Source organism: Heterodontus francisci, chromosome 33 (genome assembly GCF_036365525.1).
Source record: "Heterodontus francisci isolate sHetFra1 chromosome 33, sHetFra1.hap1, whole genome shotgun sequence".
Taxonomy (NCBI): Eukaryota; Metazoa; Chordata; class Chondrichthyes; order Heterodontiformes; family Heterodontidae; genus Heterodontus; species Heterodontus francisci.
In genome coordinates, this window is record NC_090403.1 from 41,193,375 (window position 1) to 41,217,754 (window position 24,380).

Sequence of the window (24,380 nt, forward strand, 5' to 3'; positions counted from 1 at the left end):
TTCTGTAAACTTCACCAGCATACTGAGATGTTTGAAATGTCAATGCTTGTACCATCCATCAGTCATGGGAAAAACTTGTGTCCCCCAAAAAAAGGTAAAACAATTAGCTTCAGTACAAATGCTATTAAACTGATGATTAGATCAATATCTTGAATTGTTGTGCAATAACCTTGACTGGTACGTGTCTAACTAAACTTCAACTTGAGTATTATTTACCTCATTTAATTATCCATTTCTCTTTTAATCCAAGATTCAGAACAATGGCATTTCTTGTGATGATGATTCTGATTGGCTGCTTTATGCAGGGAAGTCAAGGGCTTAAGATTTCAGCATTTAACATCCAGAGATTTGGCCAATCAAAAGTCGATGATCGCGTGACTCTTGGCATTCTCATCCAGGTGAACACAATCAAAGCAAATATTTTGCGAATAGAAGTAGTTTGAGCACACACTTATTTTCATTTTCTCTTAGATTTTACAAAGGTATGACCTCATCACCATTGAAGAAGTCATGGAAGCTGATAATTCAGCAATAACAGAACTAGTGATGGAACTGAATCGGTACGTAAGAAGCAACTTTAGCCTCAATTTTAACTCAGGGGAGGAGTTATGCAGGCCAGGGCCGAGGTGAACGTTAAATTGTCCCGACCTCGGCAGCCTGAGGCCTGGGAGATTTGAACTCCCAGGCCTCATCTGCACAGGCCCCATTAGTCTCCTGCCCAGAACTGGTGGGAAGTAGCAGCTGGCCAGTGGGTGGGAGAGGAATTTTGGGAGGCCGGAGGCCACCACTACAGAGGACTCAAGAAATAGTCGTGGAAATTTAGGTAAATGGTTGGATGGAGTTTAGAAGGGTCTTGCGGTCTTGGAGAGGTGGGGAAACCTATCAGTCCATTAATCTGTACACCACACCAGCAGTGTATTATGCCAAAAGTTACCATTTTGGACAATGACTATTTGCATTAACTATTAGTTTCCTCTTTCTGATGTAAGGCATGAAGCATTTATGTTACTCTTGAGTAAAATTTTCTGACCAATGGTTGCACTTTTATGGAATTGGATATACTAACTGAAGATTGAAACAGAACTCACCCTTTCTTGGAGACTGAAACAAAAATTTGGATTCATCACATAATGCATCCCATTTTTAGACAGTTAATTTGCCATATTGGATTGCAACTTAAAGATTTTGTACATCCTTCTATCTGAAAGGACATTTGAAGTATTTCAAATAAGTAACAAAACTTATTTGCTTTTCAGTTCAACCAAACTGCAATACAATTACATCATCTCTGACCACCTTGGCCGCAGTTCATATCGAGAAAAATATGCATTTGTGTACAAGTAAGTATTCTGCTTCAGCACAGGTTGTACATCAATTGATCTCCCATCATTGCCGTGATGGAGAGTTGGGTAAGTTGGCTGGATTCATTTATTTGTTCTATACAAATTGTTCTATTTTTTCAACTCAAGTTAGTTCCCCTATTCCATTACTACTTGATTTTCCTTGTTTGGTAAAATGAAAGGCAGGCAGTCGGTAGAATTTACACCAATAATATTCTTTGACTGTCCAGCAAAAGATACATTTGAGTAATGTGGGAAAGTGCCTTTCTGGAAAGCTTCCATGTCAGAACAAGCTAGTTGAATGGCAAACTCCCCTGAACTGAAAAACTAAAAATATGGAAGTTCCTATTCAGTGGTCTACTATTGACACTCCAATTTTCAACTATGATAGCTACAATTATACAAACTATTATTGTTATGTTGTTCCCTTCCATTTCCATTCCATTGATACCTCCCAGTTCACTGTCCAATATATCAGCATTCTGCCCACCAGACAGCTCTCCACTGGCACCTTTGCAACTGGGATCTGTGTAGATTCATCGGATTAATGGGGAATCTTGGGGTGTAAAAAGCAAATAATTTAGTATATTAACTTAACAGATATTCCCATGGTATTGCTTTGGTAAGCTGGATGACACATTCCTTTATAATACAGGAATATTACATCATATCATGGACATCATTTGCCACTAAGGTGCAAGTATTTTAACCTAGCCTGTCCCTTTCAGGCTGCATTGTCCAATTTCTATCTTTAAGGAACATCTTAAGATCAATTAGAGGTTAATTGTTGTTGCTGAGACAAGTTTGAAGATAGGTGGGTACTTGTAGACTTCAAGGTCAGCAGAATTTAGTTCAAAACAAATACCCTTCTTTCTCATTGTCTTATCCTTTTAAGATTTCGTGTGGACTTGGATATATTGATTGATTTTTAGATAAAGCACAATTTTGAATTAACCATTCCAAAGGCAAAAAGGTAATTTATTACAAAAGTTCGTATCCTATCCAGAATCTGTTTTGTCACTATGATCTGATTATCATTTTCGCTCAAGGCTTTTCCAGTTGTGATAATATTTGGAAAATTATATTGTACTTTCAATGATAAATTTATGTGATACCAACAAGCTCAGTGGTGGTATTTAATTGAATTAACATCCTGCTGATTTAGCAAACACAGACCTTGAACTTGACAATAATCTTAATTTTTTTCTGATAGTTTTATGACACAATTTAAGGTGCCAGATCCTGTTTTGAAATCTGTAACTGATTTGTACAACAATAATTCTAATTTCTGTATACATGCCAGGTTTCTATTACAATGAAAGGATTATGCTCCTGACAATATCTAGCATTCTGTCTATGACATTTACACTAACCAAGAGCCTGAAGAACTCTATCCTGTTTGATAACTAATTATTTTTGAGGCAGACCAATTTATGCATCCTTCTACTCTAAATTTTATTTTATCTATTCAAAAAAAGTCCTTTAAAAATGTAGATCTGAATGGCGGCACAGTGGTGCAGTGGTTAGCACCGCAGCCTCACAACTCCAGCGACCTGGGTTCAGTTCTGGGTACTGCCTGTGCGGAGTTTGTAAGTTCTCCCTGTGACTGCGTCGGTTTCTGCCAGGTGCTCCAGTTTCCTCCCACAGCCAAAGACTTGCAGGTTGATAGGTAAATTGGCCATTGTAAATTGCCCCTAGTGGAGGTAGGTAGTAGGAGAATGGTGGGGATGTGGTAGGGAATATGGGATTAATGTAGGATTAGTATAAATGGGTGGTTGTTGGTCAGCGCAGACTCGTGGGCCGAAGGGTCTGTTTCAGTGCTGTATCTCTAAATAAATAAATAAACTAAGCCAACAAAACAGAGTCTCCAAGGTACAATCCTGTGCTGAGAAGCTGCAGCAGTTGTTAAGGTGCTACAATTAGCCTTAGTATTAATTTGGGCATTTAACACAGCATGGGGCTGGCCTGCTCGCAGCAGGTACTTAACTCCAGAAATATTCTTACACTATGGAAACATTCTTGAACCTGAATCAATGCTTTCAGGAGAAACAGGGAGAAAATTGGACAGGAAATATAGATTTTGCTGTTTGAAATGCTATAGGTAAGCATTCAAAGGAACATTCTCAGTTAGACCATATTTAGACCTCATTGAACTTTCAAAATTGTCATATAAATATGATCTTTGGTAGCGCTCAAACACAATTTACTTGGTAATCGAAGATGCCTACTGACTTTGTTCCATTCTCTGCATTTTGTTTTATTTTTGTCAGTGAAAATATTCTCAAGCCTATAGCATGGTATCACTTTGATGATGGCTGTGAAAAGTGTGGGACTGACACTTTCATCCGTGAACCCTTTATAGTGCACTTCCACTCCCTCACTACAAGTAAGGTTTCAGGCGTCTTATCACTAAACATTTATTTTATTGACAAAATCTTGGTTATACTAAAGCTAGTAAATTATTCTGATGAGCCTGGTAACAAATGAAAAACCAAGGTTCAAAACTGTAGTGGAAAGGAGGTGTGCTTCAATCCCGATGAAATATGCTGTTAGTAGCCAGCAGTTTAGCTGAAAGTACAAATAATTTACTGCCACATTACACTGGTTTGAGCACTGACAAGAAATATGGCACTCAGGAAAATTATTTTGTACTGCAGATTTTTAATGTCAGCATTAAGTAGCACTGGGACCCAGTCAGCTACATGCTTGACTTTTACAAAGTCAGTTTGTTGAACAAATTGAACTGGTTTAAGTGACTTTAGTTGCAAAGCCCAGATTAGTTTTATATCATGAGCCATATGACATACAGTGAAGGGTGATTTTTTATTATTATTATGAGACGGTGGAAAAATGGTATCATAGTACTATAAGAATATTTTTTGGTGAATGTTTTTTTTATTTTTTTCCTCTTTCAAACCCAAACCAGGAAGGGAAGGAAGGCAGGCTTCTCCTACTTTTTCCCATTACTTCTCTTCAGCATGACAATGTGCGTCATTAAGTAATTCACTATCTGATGCTCTTTCCCTCTTGGTGAGGGAATACCTGAAGGGCTTGATTTTAACTCACTCAAAACCCATTTACTTCAACAGAGTTAAAATTGGGTCCTTGAACTCTGCTGCTTCCCTCTGACAGGCTGAGATTAGGAACTCACCGTATCGGAAATTATTGGCACAAATGTGCAACTTACTACCCATGTGAAATTGAGCTGGATTTTATTGGCGGCAAGCTCAAAAAACGGTGGCCCGTCTAAGTGGACCGCATGTCAAGGAGCCGCCGCAATCCCCCGCTTATTTAAATAGCTGGGGAAGCCTGCCCACCCCCCCAATCATGAGGACAGGGCGGGCTGTCCATCCCCAGCAATGGCAGCAACTGCCTGTGCGCAGGTGCTGTTGCCATTTTTCAAAGGCGGCCAGCCCTGCCGGCACATTTAAATTTTTAAAGAGGTAACCCCTCAAAATTAAATAAATAAATTTACAATGCCCCTTATGCCCCTTTCCCACCCCCCCAATAACAATTACATTATCTATTTGCCCTTCTCCCCCCAAAACACTTACCTTTTACATCTTCCTCCCCAAACTGCACAAGGTTTAAGGTTTAAGATTCAACCCTTTCCACCATCCCCTACACCCATTACGTTTATCTGACACCCCCCTCCCCCCCACTGCACTGAGAAACTTACCTCCTCCACACCAGTGTGGCGCCGCATTTCCCCGGACGGGGATCTGAAGGCACAGGAGTACCGGCCACCATGCCAAAGATCACGGTGGGCCCTCATGATTGGAGGTAAGTCTATGTAAATGCATTAATTTTATTCATTTGAATATTTAAATTGTGGTCCCGTCGCCCACCACTCGCCCCCCCCCCCCCCCCCACCCCATGAAGCCTCGCTGCCGCTAAGAGGATCGGGCAGAGCCCTCCTAGTGGCGAGCTCCGTGATGGGCCTCATCCGGAGCAATCTTCAGGCTCCCCCCCCCCCACTCCCACCACGGAATACAACACGTGGGGGAGAACAAAATCCAGCCCGTTACGTCAGTTCTCCAACACAACATTTCAACCAATGATGAGAGTTATTTTACTTTTACATCATTATATATCCATTTTAGGACACATTTAAACCTGAAAACTAACACAATTTTGAGACCATTGTGCCCAAAGTGGAAACTCATGGGCATTGTGTTTCTTTTGATATATCTTTATTTGTATGGCTCAAAGGCAATGCTATAGAATGGAATTTTTATGTCTCCTAAATAGAAATCTAAATATAGCTTTGGTTACATTTTTTGTTGTCTTCAAAATAACCTTCAATAAGTGAGATCTAAGAAGTAAACAGTCTTCACAGGCTCTTCCCTAATAACATCTGGTACAATGTGTGTTGACAGTTGTCAAGGATTTTGTCCTCGTAGCCATCCACACCAGTCCAAGTTATGCAGTCAGAGAGGTTGATGCATTATATGATGTTTGGGCTGATGCAAGAGATCACTTCAATACAGAGGTATGGTTGATGAAGCTAAGCAGCAAATGTATTAAAAGGTATCTATAGCACAAAAACAGGTCATTCAGCCCCATAGATCCGCACGGGTGTTTATGCTTCATCCTCCTACCCTTCTTCATTTAACCCTATCAGCATATCCTTCTGTTCCTTTCTCCCTCATGTGCTTATCTAGCTTCTCCTTAAATGCATCTGTGTTATTTGCCTCAGCTACTCCTTGTGGTAGTGAGTTCCACATTCTAACCATTCTGGATAGAGATTTTTCTCCTGTATTATCTATTGAATTTATTAGCGACTATTTTATATGTCTATGTCTATGATATCAAACACTTGCAGAATCTGAAAGAGGCCATCCTCTCAGTCTTCTCTTTTCTGGAGAAAAGAGCCTCAGCCTGTTCCATCTTTCCTGATCAGTACTGATCGGTGTAACCTCTCAGTTCTGGTATCATTCTAGTAAATCTCTTTTCTATCTTCACTGCCTCTATATGCAATCAATATAATTTTAGAAACAAATCTATCACATTTATCTACTCAGCTAAATTATTTCATGCATTTTGTGATCAATTTTTTATATTTACTCCTATTTTTCTCTCCAGTTTTTTTAGGTTTTCCCTTCCCAGTAGTGTGTGGAGTTCCCAGCGAGAGGCAACGGGGTTAGACAGTCTATTTGCTTTCAGGCTTCTGCTAGTACCAATTTGTTACCAACCATTCTTGTGTTTCAGAATACAAGGGCAGCCTTAGCTTGACTTAATCTCTGATTTTCCTTCCATCTGTGGGGGCAGGACCATGTGCACCCTCTCTCTTGATGTGCCAACCTAAATCAGAAATTTGCCATGTTGTGAATTGTGGGTACAGACCCACATCACACCATTCTACTAAATAGAGTACTGGTACACTGGCAATCTGCCTTTGTTCATTACCCTTATTGCTCAGAAAAATTTACTCAGCTAATCTAATAAATAAAATTACTTCAGTAATCTGGGGCTCAATTTACCAAGAACGTGGGATTTTTGAACAGGCCAGTAGTTAAATACTGTAAAGCCTCCAAAATGCTGAAGTTCACTGGCATACCAGGGAATACAGTTCAAGCCCTAGCGTCCTAGAGACCTGGAAGAGGAAGAAATGTGGGAAGCCCAGAGGATCGAGACTAGCCAGTCTCCAACAGAGCTAGGAGCAGGTAAAACTCCTCAATCGTGGCCCATGTCATTTGAGGAGAAAGGGCCATGCAGAGGGCTTTCCCATCCTAGCATTCCCTAGACTCTACCTCCATTCCATTCAGCAATCTGGATGCATTCAGGTACTTGTGAGGGCAGGTGGTTCGTACTGGCCCATAAGTATTACAAGGACATGTTTTGATCAGCCATCCTATAACAGGGGCCTTTCAGCTGTGAACGATACCTCCTGCCCCTAGTGGGTGCCAAATCTGACGTAGGCACCTGCCAAAGCCAGACTAATGAATAAGCCCAGAGCATGAATACTGCAGTGGAGTCAGGAGCAGAGATCAGCGGCAAGCAGCAGTTAATCTTGTGGAGCAGGCCAGAGAATTTTTGGATCCATAGTGTGTCTTTTATCTTGGGTCTCCACCTAAATCAGGGGTCAGCAACTTTTTTTTTAACCTGAAGAGCCTTTTTAAAAAAAATTGCTGAAAATAAAATCTATTGGGAGCTGCAAGATGAAATTTTGGCATTTCTAAACCAAATAGTTGGCAAGTTGCCAAGTGTCTCTGGTAGAATGCATAATTTGCATATATAATAAATAAAGTCCATGTATTGACTTTATGTATCAATAGAAAAAAAACATAATTAAAATAGACCTAACTCTGAATTCTTAAATTTTTTGACTATTTTTAACCATAATTGTTTCAGTAAAGTCATCTTTAAAACAAAGTATAACTTAAGAGGTGTAGAATTTTTTCAGCTATCGAGTCTCATGATACAAAAGTAGCTTCTAATAGCACAATCAGAATAATTTATCGTCTCAGCTATATTAGAAACAATAATGGTCACAACTATAAAACCCATTCCTCGAACCAAAGGCATTATCTAAAACTATGGTGTAGCTGCACTACTCGAACAGGTTTATTTACAGCACAATGACGTTTATCGTTACAATAATCATTTGGAACCGTAAAGTGCAGCGTAATGATTAGCTTTTCATCCCCACAATAAAAACACGGCTCTTACTTTTCTTTTCTTAATTTTTTTAGGCTTTTTTCATGTTAATGCGATACAACTAGAAAAGGTTGGGAGCCACAAATGAGATGTTAAAGAGCTGCATGCGGCTTCAGAGCCGCAGGTTGCAGACCCCTGACCTAAATGCTTCATTAACTCTTAATCAGAAGGAACTGAGGGGGGCAGTTTTAGCCTCACACACCCAGTAGGGGCTGACATCCATTTTACATGCAATGAAATCAATGAAGAATAAAATTAAACTGACTGTAAAACAGATGACCAAGAAGATCCTATCACAACCTAGGCAGGCTAGGTTAAAATTATCCACTTAGTTTCGTCCTCGTACTGCCTGAACAAGCATTATGCTATTAAAAAAAAATCAAACCAAGATGTAAGTTGGCTCACACTGGATACATTCACTTCATTGAACAAGATCTCTGAATTCACATCCACTACCAGCACATCTGTTCCCAAATGTCCCCACACCTCTCTGTGGGTTGAACTATTGACTATTTAGCTTCTGGTCTGTTTGGTCACAGCATATTTGCAGTTGCATCTAGTGCCAATGCCAGGTCCTTCCAGGTGAATTAAAGCACAACCAGATGCAGAGTGAAGCTCCCTCTGTTCATCCTTAATTCCAAATAGCCTACCCTTTAAAAGTAATTTCATTTAAAATTTTGTAAGTCATATTGTGTTATATGAAAGAAAGTGTTGAAAGATGCAGTGGATGTTGAGCACACTTGATCATTTGATTTTTCCCTTAATTTTTGGCCAAACTTTGACCATCTGCCCCAATGTCATCTTATATGGCTCAGTGTTCACTTTTACTTTATAATACTCCTGTGAAGCACCTTGGGATGTTTTATTACATGAAAGGTGCTGTATAAATGCAAGTAGTTGTTGTTAATCATGGTTTGCTCCGTTACAGTAATAGGACATTTCCAATCTAATTCCATTTGTTGTCTCTTGCTTTCCAATGCAGAACATCCTGATACTTGGAGATTACAACTCAGCTTGTAAATACGTCACAGATAGTGATTGGCCCCATATACGACTACGCCAACATAAGAATTTTCATTGGCTGATTAGTGATGAGATAGATACAACTGTCAGTAAATATACAGACTGTGCCTATGACAGGTACTGTTTAGTGCACATGGATGCAAATATTTCTATTGCATGTATTCTATACTTCAGAAGTATGTTCACTGGTTCAGCCCAGTCACATTTCCAATTTTGACATAACCTTGTATGGTAGCAGCCATGGCTCAGTTTGTGGCACTCTCACATCTCTGAGTTAGAAGGTTGTGTGTTTAAGTCTCATTCATGGACTCGAGCACAAAAATCTAGGCTGATGCTCCAGTGCTACACTCTTGGATGTGCCATCTTTCAGAGAGGCGTTAAACTGAGGCCCTGTCTGCCCTCTCAGGTGGACATAAAAGATAGTATTCTGATGAAGAAGAGGGGAATTATCCCTGGTGTCCTGGCCAATATTTATCCCTCAATCAGCATCACAAAAAATTTATCTGGTCATTATCACATTGCTGTTTGTGGGTGTTTGCTGTGCACAAGTAGGCTGCCATGTTTGTGGGAGTTTGCTGTGCACAAGTGACTGCACTTCGAAAGTACTTAATTGGCTGTAAAGCACTTTAGGACATCGTGAAAGGCACTATATAAATGCAAGTCTTTCTTTTTGTTCCTTAGGTTTGTTGTGACCACAGAAGGATTGCTTAAGACCATAGTTCCTGGTTCAGTCAAGGCCTTCAATTTCCAAAAAGCTTTTGACCTCCCATATAATACAGTAAGAATGAAAAAAATGTGTGTCTTTGTTAAGTTGTAAGAGAAATTCCTTACAATGTCAGTAAGTTAGAAACTATTTACTAACACTGGAGAGACGCACTGCAGTTTTGATTTTTATTGTCTTTGATTAAATATAAGAATTAGAAATTTTGACATATTTTTGCTCAATATACTTACATTTTAGATTTAATTCTATATTATAGGTCAAGGAAGTCTCAGATCATTATCCTATTGAACTTGAACTGGAGGATGATCGTAAGTAAATAAGCATTGCTTCTATTGAGGTCATTAAAACTGCTCTACATGGTTAGGGAAAAAAAATAGTTGAGCTTAAACTTTAATAACCTTGGTAAGATTAACCTCTGATAAAAATAAAGAATAACCGGCTTCAAAACCATTATCAATCAATACAATGTTACATCATGTAGTTAAGATAACTTTTTGCATTTTTGAAATAAAATATTTTAAAATTGTTTTCATTAAACAAACAACTTAATGATTGTAAAGTAGAGTTAATGTTTCGGGTCAGTGACCCTTCTTTGGAACCTTCTTCCGAAGAAGGGTCACTGACCCGAAACGTTAACTCTGCTTCTCTTTCCACAGATGCTGCCAGACCTGCTGAGTGGTTCCAGCATTTCTTGTTTTTATTTCAGATTTCCAGCATCCGCAGGATTTTGCTTTTAACTTAATGATTGTGGTTGATTTGTTGAAAACCTAAATTTCACTTCACAGAATCACAGAATTGTTACAGTGCAGAAGGCGGCCATTTGGCCCATTGAGTCCGCACTGACTCTCCGAACGAGCAATTCACTTAGTGCCACTCCCCTGCCTACTCTCCATAACGCTGCACATTCTTCCTTTTCATATAACAGTCTAACTCCATTTTGAATGCTTCAATTGAAGCTGCCTCCATCACACTCTCAGGCAGTGCATTCCAAATCCTACCCAGTCGCTACATGAAAAAGTTTTTCTTCATGTCATTTTTGCTTTTTTTACCAATTACTTTAAATCTGCGTCCTCTCATTCTTGATCCTTTCATGAGTGGGAACAGATTCACCCTATCTACTTTGTCCAGACCCCTCGTGATTTTGAATACCTCTATCAAATCACCTCTCAGCCTTCTCTTCAAGGAAAACAGTCCTAACTTCTCCAATCTATCTTCATAACTGAAGTTCCTCATCCCAGGAAACATTCTCATGAATCTTTTCTGTACTCTCTCTAATGCCCTCACACCTTTCCTAAAGTGTGGCATCCAGAATTGGATGCAATACTCCAGCTGAGGCCGAATTAATGTCTTATACAAGTTCAATATACCTGCCTTTCTCTTGTACTCTATGCCCTATTAATAAAGCCTAGGTTACTGTATGCTTTATTAACTGATCTCTCAACCTGCCCTGCCACCTTCAATGATTTATGCACATATACACCTAGGTCCCTCTGCTCCTGCACCTCTTTAGAGTTGTACCCTTTATTTTATATTGTCACTCCATGTTCTTCCTACCAAAAAGAATCACTTCACATTTCTCTGCATTGAACTTCATCTGCTACCTTTCGCCCATATTTCCTACTTTTTAGAATAAAATCTTATCAACCATGAAGCATAAAAGAGTTTAAAATTAACTAGAGTGCAACAGTTTTAATGTAAAAATTCAAAATTTCCCTTTGGAAATTGTAGTTGACATGAGGGGAATGGGCAATATTTAAAATTGGTGTCTCCAATTCTGAAATTGCTGCCTGCACACCTAACTGGAATAATTTTCTGGTGTATAAAACTGGGTTTGAATCTACTTGCTAATAGGCAGTTTTCCAAAACAGAATGTTAATAAAAATGTTTTCTTCCCACTAATTGATTATGTGCTGCTATTTGGAGAAGGAAGTTTTGACATATAAACAAAATAATTAATTCCCTCATGGTGAATAGAAACTACTTTCTAATAATATTGAGGAAATGCCCCTTCTATTTGGATGAAATATTGCAATTGTCATGTTTATTATGGATTCAAGTAGTGGAAAATAGATCAAATAAAATGTGAAACCTGAACTTTTTCTGGGGTGGTGAGGATACTCCCAGATCTAACTATACAATAAATCTTGTACCTTGATTTCTTGCATCTGCCGCAGACTTTTGTTATATTTATTCTTCATGGGATGTGGGCATTGCTGGTAAGGCCAGCATTTGTTGCCCATTCCTAATTGCCCTTGAACTGAGTGTCTTGCTAGGACATTTCAGAGGGTACTTCAGCCAACCACATTGCTGTGGGACTAGAGTCACATGTAGGCCAGACTAGGTAAGGTCAGCAGTGAGCCAGAAGAGTTTTTAATGACAATCAATGATAGTTTCATGGCACCACTATTGAGACTAACTTTCAATTCCAGATTTTTTATTAAGTAGTTAAATTTATTAATTAATTGAATATAAAATTCTACCTGTTGCCATGAACGCATGTCCCCAGAGCATTAGCCTGGGCCTCTAGATTATTAGTTCAGTGATATGTCACCATCTCCCCATCTTTTGTAGCTATGAGTGAGGAGAGACATTAGGAGAAATTTCATCATGCAGTGGATTGTTGGAGAATGGAATGCTTTGCCATAGGGAGAAATTGAAGCCAAGATCATTACATTAATTAAGTGAAAATTGGGTAACTATTTGAAGCAGAGGAAGACATACAGTTAACTCTCTGATAAGATACTAGGCAATGGAGAGACTATGGAGCACAGGGATTATCTGCATTTTGTTTTAGCCAAGAACCAGTACCGCCACAGGCTTTTTTCTGTGTTAAAACTATAAACTTGGCTTCAGCATCCCTGGACCAGGTCGACAGGAGCAAAGAATATCCAAGCATCTCCCTTTCCCAATAATTACACAGTGATTAAGGATGAGTAAGACAGGATCAGTCTTGCAATGATTCCCTTTGTATTGTGCCCCTCCTGACAGTCATTGCCTGGTTTTATAGTTGAAGAATGGTGACTTAGATAAGATACTGGCACGTAAGGAAGCATACCCCAACAAGAGGAGTTTGGACCTTTATTTTAGGTTTGCTCAGATATAACTTGAGAAGAGGGAAGAAAACTAGCAAAAATTGTCAAAAGTTCAAATGAAAATTACTAAACAAATAAAAAAGTACTTAGTGTTATACCAACCAGGAAGCCATTTTGATAGAATTCCATTTGCCTTTGCTCCATGACCTTCTGGTCAGTTATTTTCTGTGACCTTGTCCTATCAACACCTCTTTTGTTTTCTCTTGCCCCACCCCTGCCTTACTTGCTTAAAACCTATCATATTTCTGGCTCAGCCAGTTCTGAAGAAGAGTCACTGACCTGAAATGTTAACTCTGCTTCTCTCTCCACAGATGCTGCCAGACCTGCTGAGTATTTCCAGCATTTCTTGTTTTTATTTCAGATTTCCAGCATCTGCAGTATTTTGCTTTTATATTGATTAAATTCAAGATTTGAGATGAGATGAAGTTATAAATTTATGTCCACTGCAAGGAAGGTCATCCCCCAGGACTGACAAATCTTTAAAATCTGTTGATGCTCCTGCTGTTACTTAGAAGCAGTGCATTAAATTGAGTTTTGTCATTCTTTCTGACAATTAAGTGCAAAAAAGTGGAATAATTCCCTCAGGCCTGAATACCAAACAAACACATCCCAGGGAAAGCAAAACGTACAGCAGGTGTTTTACTCTCATGCATGATTTTTATCTTGAGAAAGATTTTGACTTGAAAGGTTTAATGAACCATTAAAGAAAGGAAAGACACCATTCAGCCACCTAGCTTGCCTTGTCATTGGTCCACATAGAAAAGTCACAATATGGGCTGTTTTCTGCTGTTGTTTAACCACAATGATGGTGGAGATGAATGCTAAAATTGTTGAGAAACCAAGATATAATTTTTTTATTCATTCATGGGAAGTGGTGTTGCTGACAAAGTCAAGCATTTATTGCCCATCCCTAAGCACCTTCTGAGCAATTTCAGAGGGTACTTAAGAGTCAACCACATTGCTGTGTGTCGGGCGCCATATATAGGCCAGAGTGGGTAAGGACCACAGATTTCCTTCCCTAAACAACATCAGTAGACCAAATGGATTTTTACAACAATCCAGTTTCATGGTCACCATTACTGATACTAGCCTTTTATTCCAGATATATTTAATTAGCTGAATTTAATTTTTTGAGCTGCCATGGTGGGATTTGACTTCTTGGGCTGGATGTTCCCTGGTGGCTTCTGAATCCTAACATTAGGTTGAAATGGGGATCCGAACCTTGCACCGTGTGGGAAAAGGTCACCCATTGTGATTTTCCCCGGAGCGGCCAATTAATGGCCAGAGGGCAGGCTCACTGTCCAATTAAAGATGGTGGACGGGCTCTCAAAGTTGGAGGGCCAATCAGAGGCCTTCCGACTTGAAAGCAGCAGCAGGATGCCCTGGCAGGTAAGTGAGAGGAAGGGCGCTTCACAATGGAGGTGGCCTTTCACCACCTTTTTCAAAAAATAAATAAGAAATGTCATTTGAAGCCAGGACACCACTGTTGGAGGTGGGGAGGGGGAGTCCCTCTACAGGGCGGCCTGCGGCTGCTGCCACACTCAGGCAGGCAGGAGGGCCTCTAAGCCTGCCTGGAGTGCTGGCTCTCTGGTCTGTCGCCAGGAGGCTGCCTCAGCTAAACTGTCTCCTGCCACCTCCAGGAACCTGGAGGCCGACTGGAAAATTCCACTCAGCCTCCTTCAATTGGCCTTAAGTGGTCCTTAACAAGCTTAATTGGCTACCAGCCACGTGCAGGCGGGTAGCTCTGCTGGCCCCCCTCTTTCCTGCCTTTGGGAAAATGACCTAGGGGCAGGATGGAGCCAGGTAACCAGCACGCAGGCTGGTGGCGCTATTTTCAGCACCCACTAGCCTTCGTTCCCAGCTCTAGTGGGGACTCAAAATGCAGCCATATGGGCTGGATTTCACCATAGGTGGAGGGGACTTTGCCACCATCATTAAAGTTGGTGATGAACCCGCGTCTGCCTAGCCCGGGGATCCGACCCGCATTTTACCAGTCCCTGGGTTTTAATTGTCCCAAGGCGGGACCTCCACCCGCTTGAGGGAGGAGGTCCTGCCTCAGTGAGCTGCCGGTCAATCAGCGGGCTGTCAGCTCTTAGTCCCAGCAGTGCCACCAGGAGTGGTAGCCACTGCTGGGACTGCAGTCCAGCCGATGCCATGGAGCCAGGACCTCAGGTAAGTTGGTCTTGCATCACCAGGGGGCTGGTCGGTCGTGGCGGTGAGGCAAAGGTATTTGTTTGAGGGGAGGGGGGTACGTCTTGGGTCCCAGGGGTGTGTTGGGTGGGGGGGAAGCCCTCAATCGGGCACCCTGTGCCCGACTGCCATGGCACCCCACCCCCCCCCAGCATGCGGAAAGGCCGGCAGCTATTGCTGGGCAGCCTTTCATGTCCCCAGCAGGCCCGCTTGCCATGGGTAAAATAACCTTGGAGGCGGGCGAATGCCCTTAAGTGGCCATTAAGTGCCCCCTCCCCCCGCCGACGGTCGTAAAGTTGGCCTCCCGCTCAATTTTTTGCCTTCCCCATCTGCCCCCACACCACCATCCAACCTGCTGGGGCGGCGTAAAATTCAGCCCCATGTTTCTGGATCATTAGTTCAGGCCTCTGTATTACCAGTCCAGTAACATAACCAATATGTTACCAGTTTGAAAGCACTAGTTATCTCAGTTTCAGTGATATTTTCAGTTTTCCATGTTTTTAAAAGAGTAACTGCAATACTTTTCGTTCCTTTTTCATTTAACTAAGTTTAAACTTAAGATTAAAAATGGCAGGAGATCTCAGACCCGTATCATGCTCCTCTTGCTCAATGTGGGAGCTCAGGGACATGGCTGATGACCCTGACTCCTTCACGTGCAGGAAGTGTGTCCAGCTGCAGCTCTTGTTAGACCGCATGACGGCTCTCGAGCTGCGGATGGACTCACTTTGGAGCATGCGCGATGCTGAGGAGGTCGTGGATAGCACGTTTAGTGAATTGGTCACACCGCAGATTAGGATTGCTGAGGGAGAAAGGGAATGGGTGACCAAAAGGCAGAGAAAGAGCAGGAAGGCAGCGCAGGAGTCCCCTGCATCTCCCTCCAAAACAAGTATACCGTTTTGGATACTGTTGAGGGAGATGGCTCACCAGGGGAAGGCAGCAGTAGCCAGGTCCATGGCACCGTGGCTGGCTCTGCTGTTCCGAAGGGCGGGAAAAAGAGTGGAAGGGCTATAGTCGTAGGGGATTCGATTGTAAGGGGAGTAGATAGGCGGTTCTGTGGTCGAAAACGAGGCTCCCGAATGGTATGTTGCCTCCCAGGTGCACGGGTCAGGGACGTCTCAGATCGGCTGCAGAACATTCTAAAGGGGGAGGGTGAACAGCCAGTTGTCATTGTGCACATAGGCACTAATGATATAGGTAAAAAACGGGATGAGGTCCTACATGCAGAGTTTAGGGAGTTAGGAGCCAAGTTAAAAAGTAGGACCTCAAAGGTAGTAATCTCAGGATTACTACCAGTGCCACGTGATAGTCAGAGTAAAAATGAAAGAATAGTCAGGATGAATGCGTGGCTTGAGAGATGGTGCAGGAAGGAGGGGTTCAGATTTTTGGGACATTGGGACCGGTTCTGGGGGAGGTGGGACTATTACAAATTGGACGGTCTACACCTGGGCCGGACTGGAACCAATGTCCTTGGAGGTGCTTTTGCTAACGCTGTTGGGGAGGGTTTAAACTAATGTGGCAGGGGGATGGGAACCAATTGAGGTCAGTTGACAGTAAGGAGGTAGTAACAAAAGCCTGTAAGGAACTAGATAATGAAGTCAGTGTGACTAAGGGGAAGAGCAGGCAAGGAGCAGATGATGAATATAAAGGGACTGGTGGTCTGAGGTGCATTTGTTTTAATGCAAGAAGTGTAGTAGGTAAGGCAGATGAACTTAGGGCTTGGATTAGTACCTGGGAGTATGATGTTATTGCTATTACTGAGACTTGGTTGAGGGAAGGGCATGATTGGCAACTAAATATCCCAGGATATCGATGCTTCAGGCGGGATAGAGAGGGAGGTAAAAGGGGTGGAGGAGTTGCATTACTGGTCAAAGAGGATATCACAGCTGTGCTGAAGGAGGGCACTATGGAGGACTCGAGCAGTGAGGCAATATGGACAGAACTCAGAAATAGGAAGGGTGCGGTAACAATGTTGGGGCTGTACTACAGGCCTCCCAACAGCGAGCGTGAGATAGAGGTACAAATATGTAAACAGATTATGGAAAGATGTAGGAGCAACAGGGTGGTGGTGATAGGAGATTTTAATTTTCCCAACATTGACTGGGATTCGCTTAGTGTTAGAGGTCCAGATGGAGCAGAATTTGTAAGGAGCATCCAGGAGGGTTTTCTAGAGCAGTATGTAAATAGTCCAACTCGGGAAGGGGCCATACTGGACCTGGTGTTGGGGAATGAGCCCGGCCAGGTTGTTGAAGTTTCAGTAGGGGACTACTTTGGGAATAGTGATCACAATTCCGTAAGCTTTAAAATACTCATGGACAAAGACGAGAGTGGTCCAAAAGGGAGAGTGCTAAATTGGGGGAAGGCCAACTACACCAAAATTCGGCAGGAGCTGGGAAATGTAGATTGGGAGCAGCTGTTTGAAGGTAAATCCACATGTGATATGTGGGAGGCTTTTAAAGAGAGGTTGATTAGCGTGCAGGAGAGACATGTTCCTGTGAAAATGAGGGATAGAAATGGCAAGATTAGGGAACCATGGATGACAGGTGAAATTGTGAGACTAGCTAAGAGGAAAAAGGAAGCATACATAAGGTCTAGGCGGCTGATGAAAGACGAAGCTTTGAAAGAATATCGGGAATGTAGGACCAATCTGAAATGAGGAATTAAGAGGGCTAAAAGGGGTCATGAAATATCTTTAGCAAACAGGGTTAAGGAAAATCCCAAAGCCTTTTATTCATATATAAGGAGCAAGAGGGTAACTAGAGAAAGGATTGGCCCACTAAAGGACAAAGGAGGAATGTTATGCTTGGACTCAGAGAAAATGGGTGAGATTCTAAACGAGTACTTTGCATCGGTATTCACCGAGGAGAGGGACATGACGGATGTTGAGGTTAGGAACAGATGTTTGATTACTCTAGGTCAAGTCGGCATAAGGAGGGAGGAAGTGTGGGTATTCTAAAGGGCATTAAGGTGGACAAGTCCCCAGGTCCGGATGGGATCTATCCCAGGTTACTGAGGGAAGCGAGAGAGGAAATAGCTGGGGCCTTAACAGATATCTTTGCAGCATCCTTAAACACGGGTGAGGTCCCGGAGGACTGGAGAATTGCTAATGTTGTCCCCTTGTTTAAGAAGGGTAGCAGGGATAATCCAGGTAATTATAGACCGGTGAGCCTGACGTCAGTGGTAGGGAAGCTGCTGGAGAAGATACTGAGGGATAGGATCTATTCCCATTTGGAAGAAAATGGGCTCATCAGTGATAGGCAACATGGTTTTGTGCAGGGAAGGTCATGTCTTACCAACTTAATAGAATTCTTTGAGGAAGTGACAAAGTTGATTGATGAGGGAAGGGCTGTCGATGTCATATACATGGACTTCAGTAAGGCGTTTGATAAGGTTCCCCATGGCAGGCTGATGGAGAAAGTGAAGGCGCTTGGGGTCCAAGGTGTACTAGCTAGATGGATAAAGAACTGGCTGGGCAACAGGAGACAGAGAGTAGCAGTAGAAGGGAGTTTCTCAAAATGGAGACGTGTGACCAGTGGTGTTCCACAGGGATCCGTGCTGGGACCACTGTTGTTTGTGATATACATTAATGATTTGGAGGAAAGTATAGGTGGACTGATTAGCAAATTTGCAGACGACACTAAGATTGGTGGAGTAGCAGATAGTGAAGGGGACTGTCAGAGAATACAGCAGAATATAGATAGATTGGAGAGTTGGGCAGAGAAATGGCAGATGGAGTTCAATCAGGGCAAATGCGAGGTGATGCATTTTGGAAGATCCAATTCAAGAGTGAACTATACAGTAAATGGAAAAGTCCTGGGGAAAATTGATGTCCAGAGAGATTTGGGTGTTCAGGTCCACTGTTCCCTGAAGGTGGCAACGCAGGTAAATAGAGTGGTCAAGAAGGCATACGGCATGCTTTCCTTCATCGGACGGGGCATTGAGTACAAGAGTTGGCAGGTCATGTTACAGTTGTATAGGACTTTGGTTCGGCCACATTTGGAATACTGCGTACAGTTCTGGTCGCCACATTATCAAAAGGATGTGGATGCTTTGGAGAGGGTGCAGAGGAGGTTCACCAGGATGTTGCCTGGTATGGAGGGCGCTAGCTATGAAGAGAGGTTGAGCAGATTAGGATTATTTTCATTAGAAAGACGGAGGTTGAGGGGGGACCTGATTGAGGTGTACAAAATCATGAGAGGTATAGACAGGGTGGATAGCAAGAGGCTTTTTCCCAGAGTGGGGGTTTCAATTACTAGAGGACACGAGTTCAAAGTGAAAGGGGAAAAGTTTAGGGGGGATATGCGTGGAAAGTTCTTTACGCAGAGGGTGGTGGGCACCTGGAACGCATTGCCAGCGGAGGTGGTAGATGCGGGCACGATGGAGTCTTTTAAGATGTATCTAGACAGATACATGAATGGGCAGGAAGAAAAGAGATACAGAACCTTAGAAAATAGGCGACATGTTTAGAGAGAGGATCTGGATCGGCGCAGGCTTGGAGGGCCGAAGGGCCTGTTCCTGTGCTGTAATTATCTTTGTTCTTTGTTCTTTGTTCTTAAGTAATGAGCTTGCAGGTTGTTAAGATCAGTAGAAACTTGTGCTGCTTTTACAAAGCAATATGAGTATGACTAGAGTGCATTGAGTTCATTTGGAGTTATTCTGACAATATGCATCAAGATATTGAAGCATCATCAGCCCACACTGAATGAACACCCAAGGGCAGCGGGAGCCAATTATGAGGCAATTGGGGATGCTGGCAACAGGCTGCGCAAATATCAGTTCAACTCTCATATTTAACTTAACCAAGCTAAATAAAAGTGGTCAACTACAGAGACTTTGGGGATAATTTTAGCTCCCAAAATGGAGGAATGTGGGTCAGGTGGAAGGGTAAATAGATAAAAATCTGAAACAGGAGCCCAACCTGCCACAACCCAGCTCCATCCAGTTTTAATGGAGACAGGACAAAAGGCAGATGGTCAATCTGCTCTCAGGAGGTGGGTCAGTTGTTGAAACCTTTTAAAGAGGCTGCATGCTTCTATTTTTACAGGGTCTCACTTTTGACCCATGTCAGCCAGGTTTCCCAGGCCTCAGAAAACCAGCAGGTAAAAGGAGGCAAGAAGGGCTGCATCCAGCAGGTAAGTGTCTTTACAGCACTGCTTGTGGGCCAGGAAGAGCAGAAGAATTTGCTCCAGGCTCACAAGCTTACCTATAAACATCTCCCCAACTCCATGATCTCCCCTGAAGCCACCTGCCATCATTGATCCCTACCCAATCTCCTCCTGGTATCCTTCCTATCACCAACACCCCCAACACCTCTCCCCAACCCCACTGTGAATTCCCCACAACCACCCATCCTCCCACCACCACTGCCACCTCCTCCCCCACCCCCAATCTCTACCTCCAACAACCACAAAACTTACCTGATCCTTGACTGTGGCATATGTATGTGTATATAATATGCATAATATATCTGAATTAAAACAATTGGCTGATCATTTTTAATAATAATTTGCAGTCACAGAATGGAGATTTTTTTCTTGCCTTATCTAGTTTTCTCTTCTTGTGTAGCCAACACAACTGATGTAACCTATGAGACGGAGGTGAATATTGGCATCAATGGCGGAATCAGCGGTGGTCCATGCAGCTGCGAAGGTGTAGATATGTTTTCCTGCGCTGGAAGGTGCGGTGCATATTCACCAGACTTACCATGCACCTGCACCGTAAGCTGTTCCAAATATGAGGATTGCTGTGCTGACTATGGAAATTATTGTTAAGGTTTGTGATGGCAGGACTGTTCGCACAGTATCTATCCAAAAGGTGTTAGACCCCTTCTAATAGAAGGTAGGCACAGATTTGTGCTTTTTGACTCTGGTTATTCAGAGAACAAAGCAAGCAGATGGCAAAGCTTCAATTAAAACATGAACATACTAGATCGAGGCCATCTGTTTCACACCTGCATTTTGCAGGAGGGTCACATTCCAGAAAAGGTTAATTGATACCAAACTATCATTTGCAGTTGTCTAGGCTGGGCAATGAAACTGGAGGCACATCTTCAACCGTCTAACAATAAAATTAGCAGGGTCCAAGAAGTCTTAGTAGATTGCACTCTCAAAATGTCAAACCAATGTAGAATAGCAATCAACCAAGCTAACAAAATGTTAAACTTTGCAGCCAGTGGGATATAAATCACAGAAAGTGCTATTCAAACTTTATTGCACGCCAGTCAGTTCACAGCTTGAGTACTGTGTACAGTTGTGGTCACAAAAACTACAGGGAGAAATTCCAGTGCTGGAGGCATTGCCGACAAGAACAATGAGGCCGATATTTTGGGTCGAATTTTTAAACAGCCATGGAAGCGGGATCAGAGCCAGACGGGCCGGCAATTTCCCATCACCAGCCGCCATGCCGGTTTGCCGACATGATCCTGCCTCGGGGCCATCTTTGAAGAACCTGCTTGGAGGAGGGACAGTTACTCACCTGCAAGTAGCAGGCAGCCAGTGAAGCCCCTTAATGGGCCTATTAAGGCCACTGGGCAGACACCGACTTGAATTTTCCAGTCAGCAATCAGGCCAACTACGAAGGCCGAATCCTGGCGGCAGACCAGGGTGGGGGGGCCAGTGCTGCATTTATCATTTTTAATCCTCCCCCCTTGTTGCCATGAGTGCAAGGTGGCCACATCTGCAGCCAAAGGCCACCCTGTGGAGCGGCTCTCCCTTCACAATGACCTCTTTTTATTTTTCAAGTTTTTAAAAAGTCATCAGAGATGACGCCATTGCTGGTGATGGACAGCCCGCCTCACCATGCGATTGTTGGGGGGTGGGGTGGGGGGGTAGGCCGCCCCAGCTATTTAAATAAGCCGCCACAAGGGAGATCGTGGCAGCTCTTTGGCGTGAGGCCCGTGCATGCAGGCCACCCTTTCTTGAGCTCACCGCCAGGATTGGCAGTGGGCAGTTAAAATCCAGCTCTTGGAATTCATAGGGATCAACAATGTTACATCTTCAACTCAGAGGATAATCTTTTCATCCAGTTCTCTGTAATGACAAATGCTTTTACATTTAAGTTTGGAGAAACACCAAATAATTCATGCAATACAGTCTGGCATTGGTACTTCATCTAGCTGGAGATTTGCCACATCTCTTTAACCATTAACAGTATGGAGTCAATACATTGGTCATTGACTGGGCAACTTCTAAATTGCCATTCTCCCCAGGTGTAACTTTGCATATACAGGACAATAAGGTGGGGTCAAGCGCATGCCAGTAAAGGGAGACCAGCTGATTTTATGTCCATGGTTTTCTCATAATTCAGATCTTATTGACACCAAGGGCTGAATTTTTGTTGGTGGGTTCCGATCGTGCCATCAGGAGGAAATGTGGTTCAGGAGCCCACACATGCCAGCATCGGGACCCAGTGGGCAATTTTGAGGAGGCAGCCAATTAAGTGGTTACCGCTGGGAGCCCTGTCCAATTAAAGATGGAGGGCGGGACCATCAGTGGTGGGAGCTGCCAATGTATGTAGGAGAAAGAGGGCAGCAGCCCTGCCGGCATATTTAAATTTTTAAAGATACATTCCCCTCCCCAAAATTTATCAAATAAATTATTAATGCCCCTTTCCAACCCCCAATAACAATTACATTAACTACTTGCCCATCCCCCCCCCAAAACACTTAGCTTTTAAATCTGACCTTCCCCTTGCATTTATTTGACCCCGTTTCCCCAGCCCGCCGCACTGAAAATTTTAACTTGTCCCCCCCCTCCCCATCAGTGTCACGCCAGCTTTCCCCAGACGGGGAATTGAAGGCGTGGCAGTGCTGGCTGCCACACTGAGGATTGCAGCGGGCCCGGAGGATTCAAGGTAAGTTGATTTAAATTATTCATGTCATTAATTTAAATATTTAAATCCAGGTCCAGTCGCCCAGCGGCGGGGCGCGGGCCACCACGGAGCCTTGCCAGGGGGATCGGAGCAGGCCCTCCTGGTGTCGGCCTCTGTGGCGGACCGCCGTCGGAACCATATCCCCCCCCCCACAGAGCCTGACGTCATGACCTTGGTAAAATCCAGCCCCGAGTCTGCTCAAAAAGAACAACCAGGAAGTGGCGAGAAGTAACCTGGAGACCTACTACCAACTCATTTCAAATCCTATGTTCCAAGAATGGGCAAATTGATCATAAAGCTAAAACAACTATATTAAAGTTATATATTAAAACTATATTGTTGCTTTGGGCCCGACTCTGTCTTCAATTGCAGGGTTTGGCTAGATCTGCAATCTGCACAGGCACGTCGCAATAATTTTTGATTTATTCTACTAAATATAATCATCATTAAGATCATTTATAACTAACTAAGCCAGTGCCTTTTCAAGTTTATTGAGATTCTCCCTTGAAATTTTGTAGATACTTCCTTTCCTACATTATATCAGTGACTACACTTTAAAAGTACATCATTGGCTGTAAAGCACTTTGGGGTGTCCTGAGGTCATGAAAGGCACTATATAAATGCAAATCTTTCTTTTAATATCAATCACACCGCTGCCAGGTCAATAGCGCCATTCTGATTCAGTCTCAATGACAGCGATGATCAAAGCAGCAAACTCAAGGCTGTCCATATAGGGGCAGAGCTATGATAATAGAACTCTTTTGCCTCGCTAATAGGCCTCACTTGCTTATAACCTTTGACATTTCTAATATTTGCTAGTTCCGAAGAAGGGTCACTGACCCGAAACGTTAACTCTGCTTCTCTTTCCACAGATGCTGCCAGACCTGCTGAGTGGTTCCAGCATTTCTTGTTTTTATTTCAGATTTCCAGCATCCGCAGTATTTTGCTTTTCTAATAGGACCCTCCCTGGTTCGGCAAAGGTCATAGACGAGCAGTGTAGGGGGCTCAGAAAATTCTGGCATGGCATTAGTACTGGCGTGAGTCATTTAGAGCATAATTGCGTGGTCTAAACCTGTGCTGTAGTAATAGCACAAACCATAGATGAGCCATTGCTACAGTGTAGGTTTTCAAGAAAATCCAGGCTAATTATTTTACCATTTGGATTACTAATGATTTCTTTTTCTTTCAGGTCCCATGTAATGATGGTGAGAAAGTTGCCAGAAGGCATGAAAACCTAAAAAAAAAACCTTGAATGATTTCCAGAAACAGAGAATAAAACTGATAATTGCAATTTGTGTCTGTTTCAGTTTTATTAAACAAATAAACTGATCACCTGAATACTAGGAACCCGAAAAGCCACATTGGTACAAGGTACCAGAGAATAGAAGGATCAAACTGAACCTTATAAGCAGCAATATCAGATAGGTTCAGATCCTGAATACCTGGGAACTACCTGGATCCAAAATCTGTCAGATGGGCAACATT

At 42.7% G+C, this 24,380-nt stretch overlaps 1 protein-coding gene across 1 annotated transcript; it reads left to right on the plus strand.

The window, feature by feature from the left end:
* The first annotated feature begins 254 nt into the window (after nt 1-254).
* On the plus strand, nt 255-20,797 carry LOC137347932 (deoxyribonuclease-1-like). Its single transcript, XM_068012987.1, has 9 exons — nt 255-398; nt 472-560; nt 1,257-1,340; nt 3,611-3,726; nt 5,720-5,832; nt 8,983-9,140; nt 9,705-9,801; nt 10,004-10,055; nt 20,592-20,797. Exons 1-9 carry the CDS (start codon nt 261-263, stop codon nt 20,795-20,797), a joined length of 1,053 nt encoding a protein of 350 aa, XP_067869088.1. The 5' UTR covers nt 255-260.
* Nucleotides 20,798-24,380: the final 3,583 nt, after the last annotated feature.

What these genes read in the sequence shown, in the direction of transcription:
- LOC137347932 (XM_068012987.1), top strand. Translation starts at nt 261, where the DNA reads ATGGCATTTCTTGTGATGATGATTCTGATTGGCTGCTTTATGCAGGGA. An exon ending in CTCTTGGCATTCTCATCCAG is followed by an intron (nt 399 to 471) that starts GTGAACACAATC and finishes ATTTTCTCTTAG; the next exon opens with ATTTTACAAAGGTATGACCT. An exon ending in ACTTGAACTGGAGGATGATC is followed by an intron (nt 10,056 to 20,591) that starts GTAAGTAAATAA and finishes CTTCTTGTGTAG; the next exon opens with CCAACACAACTGATGTAACC.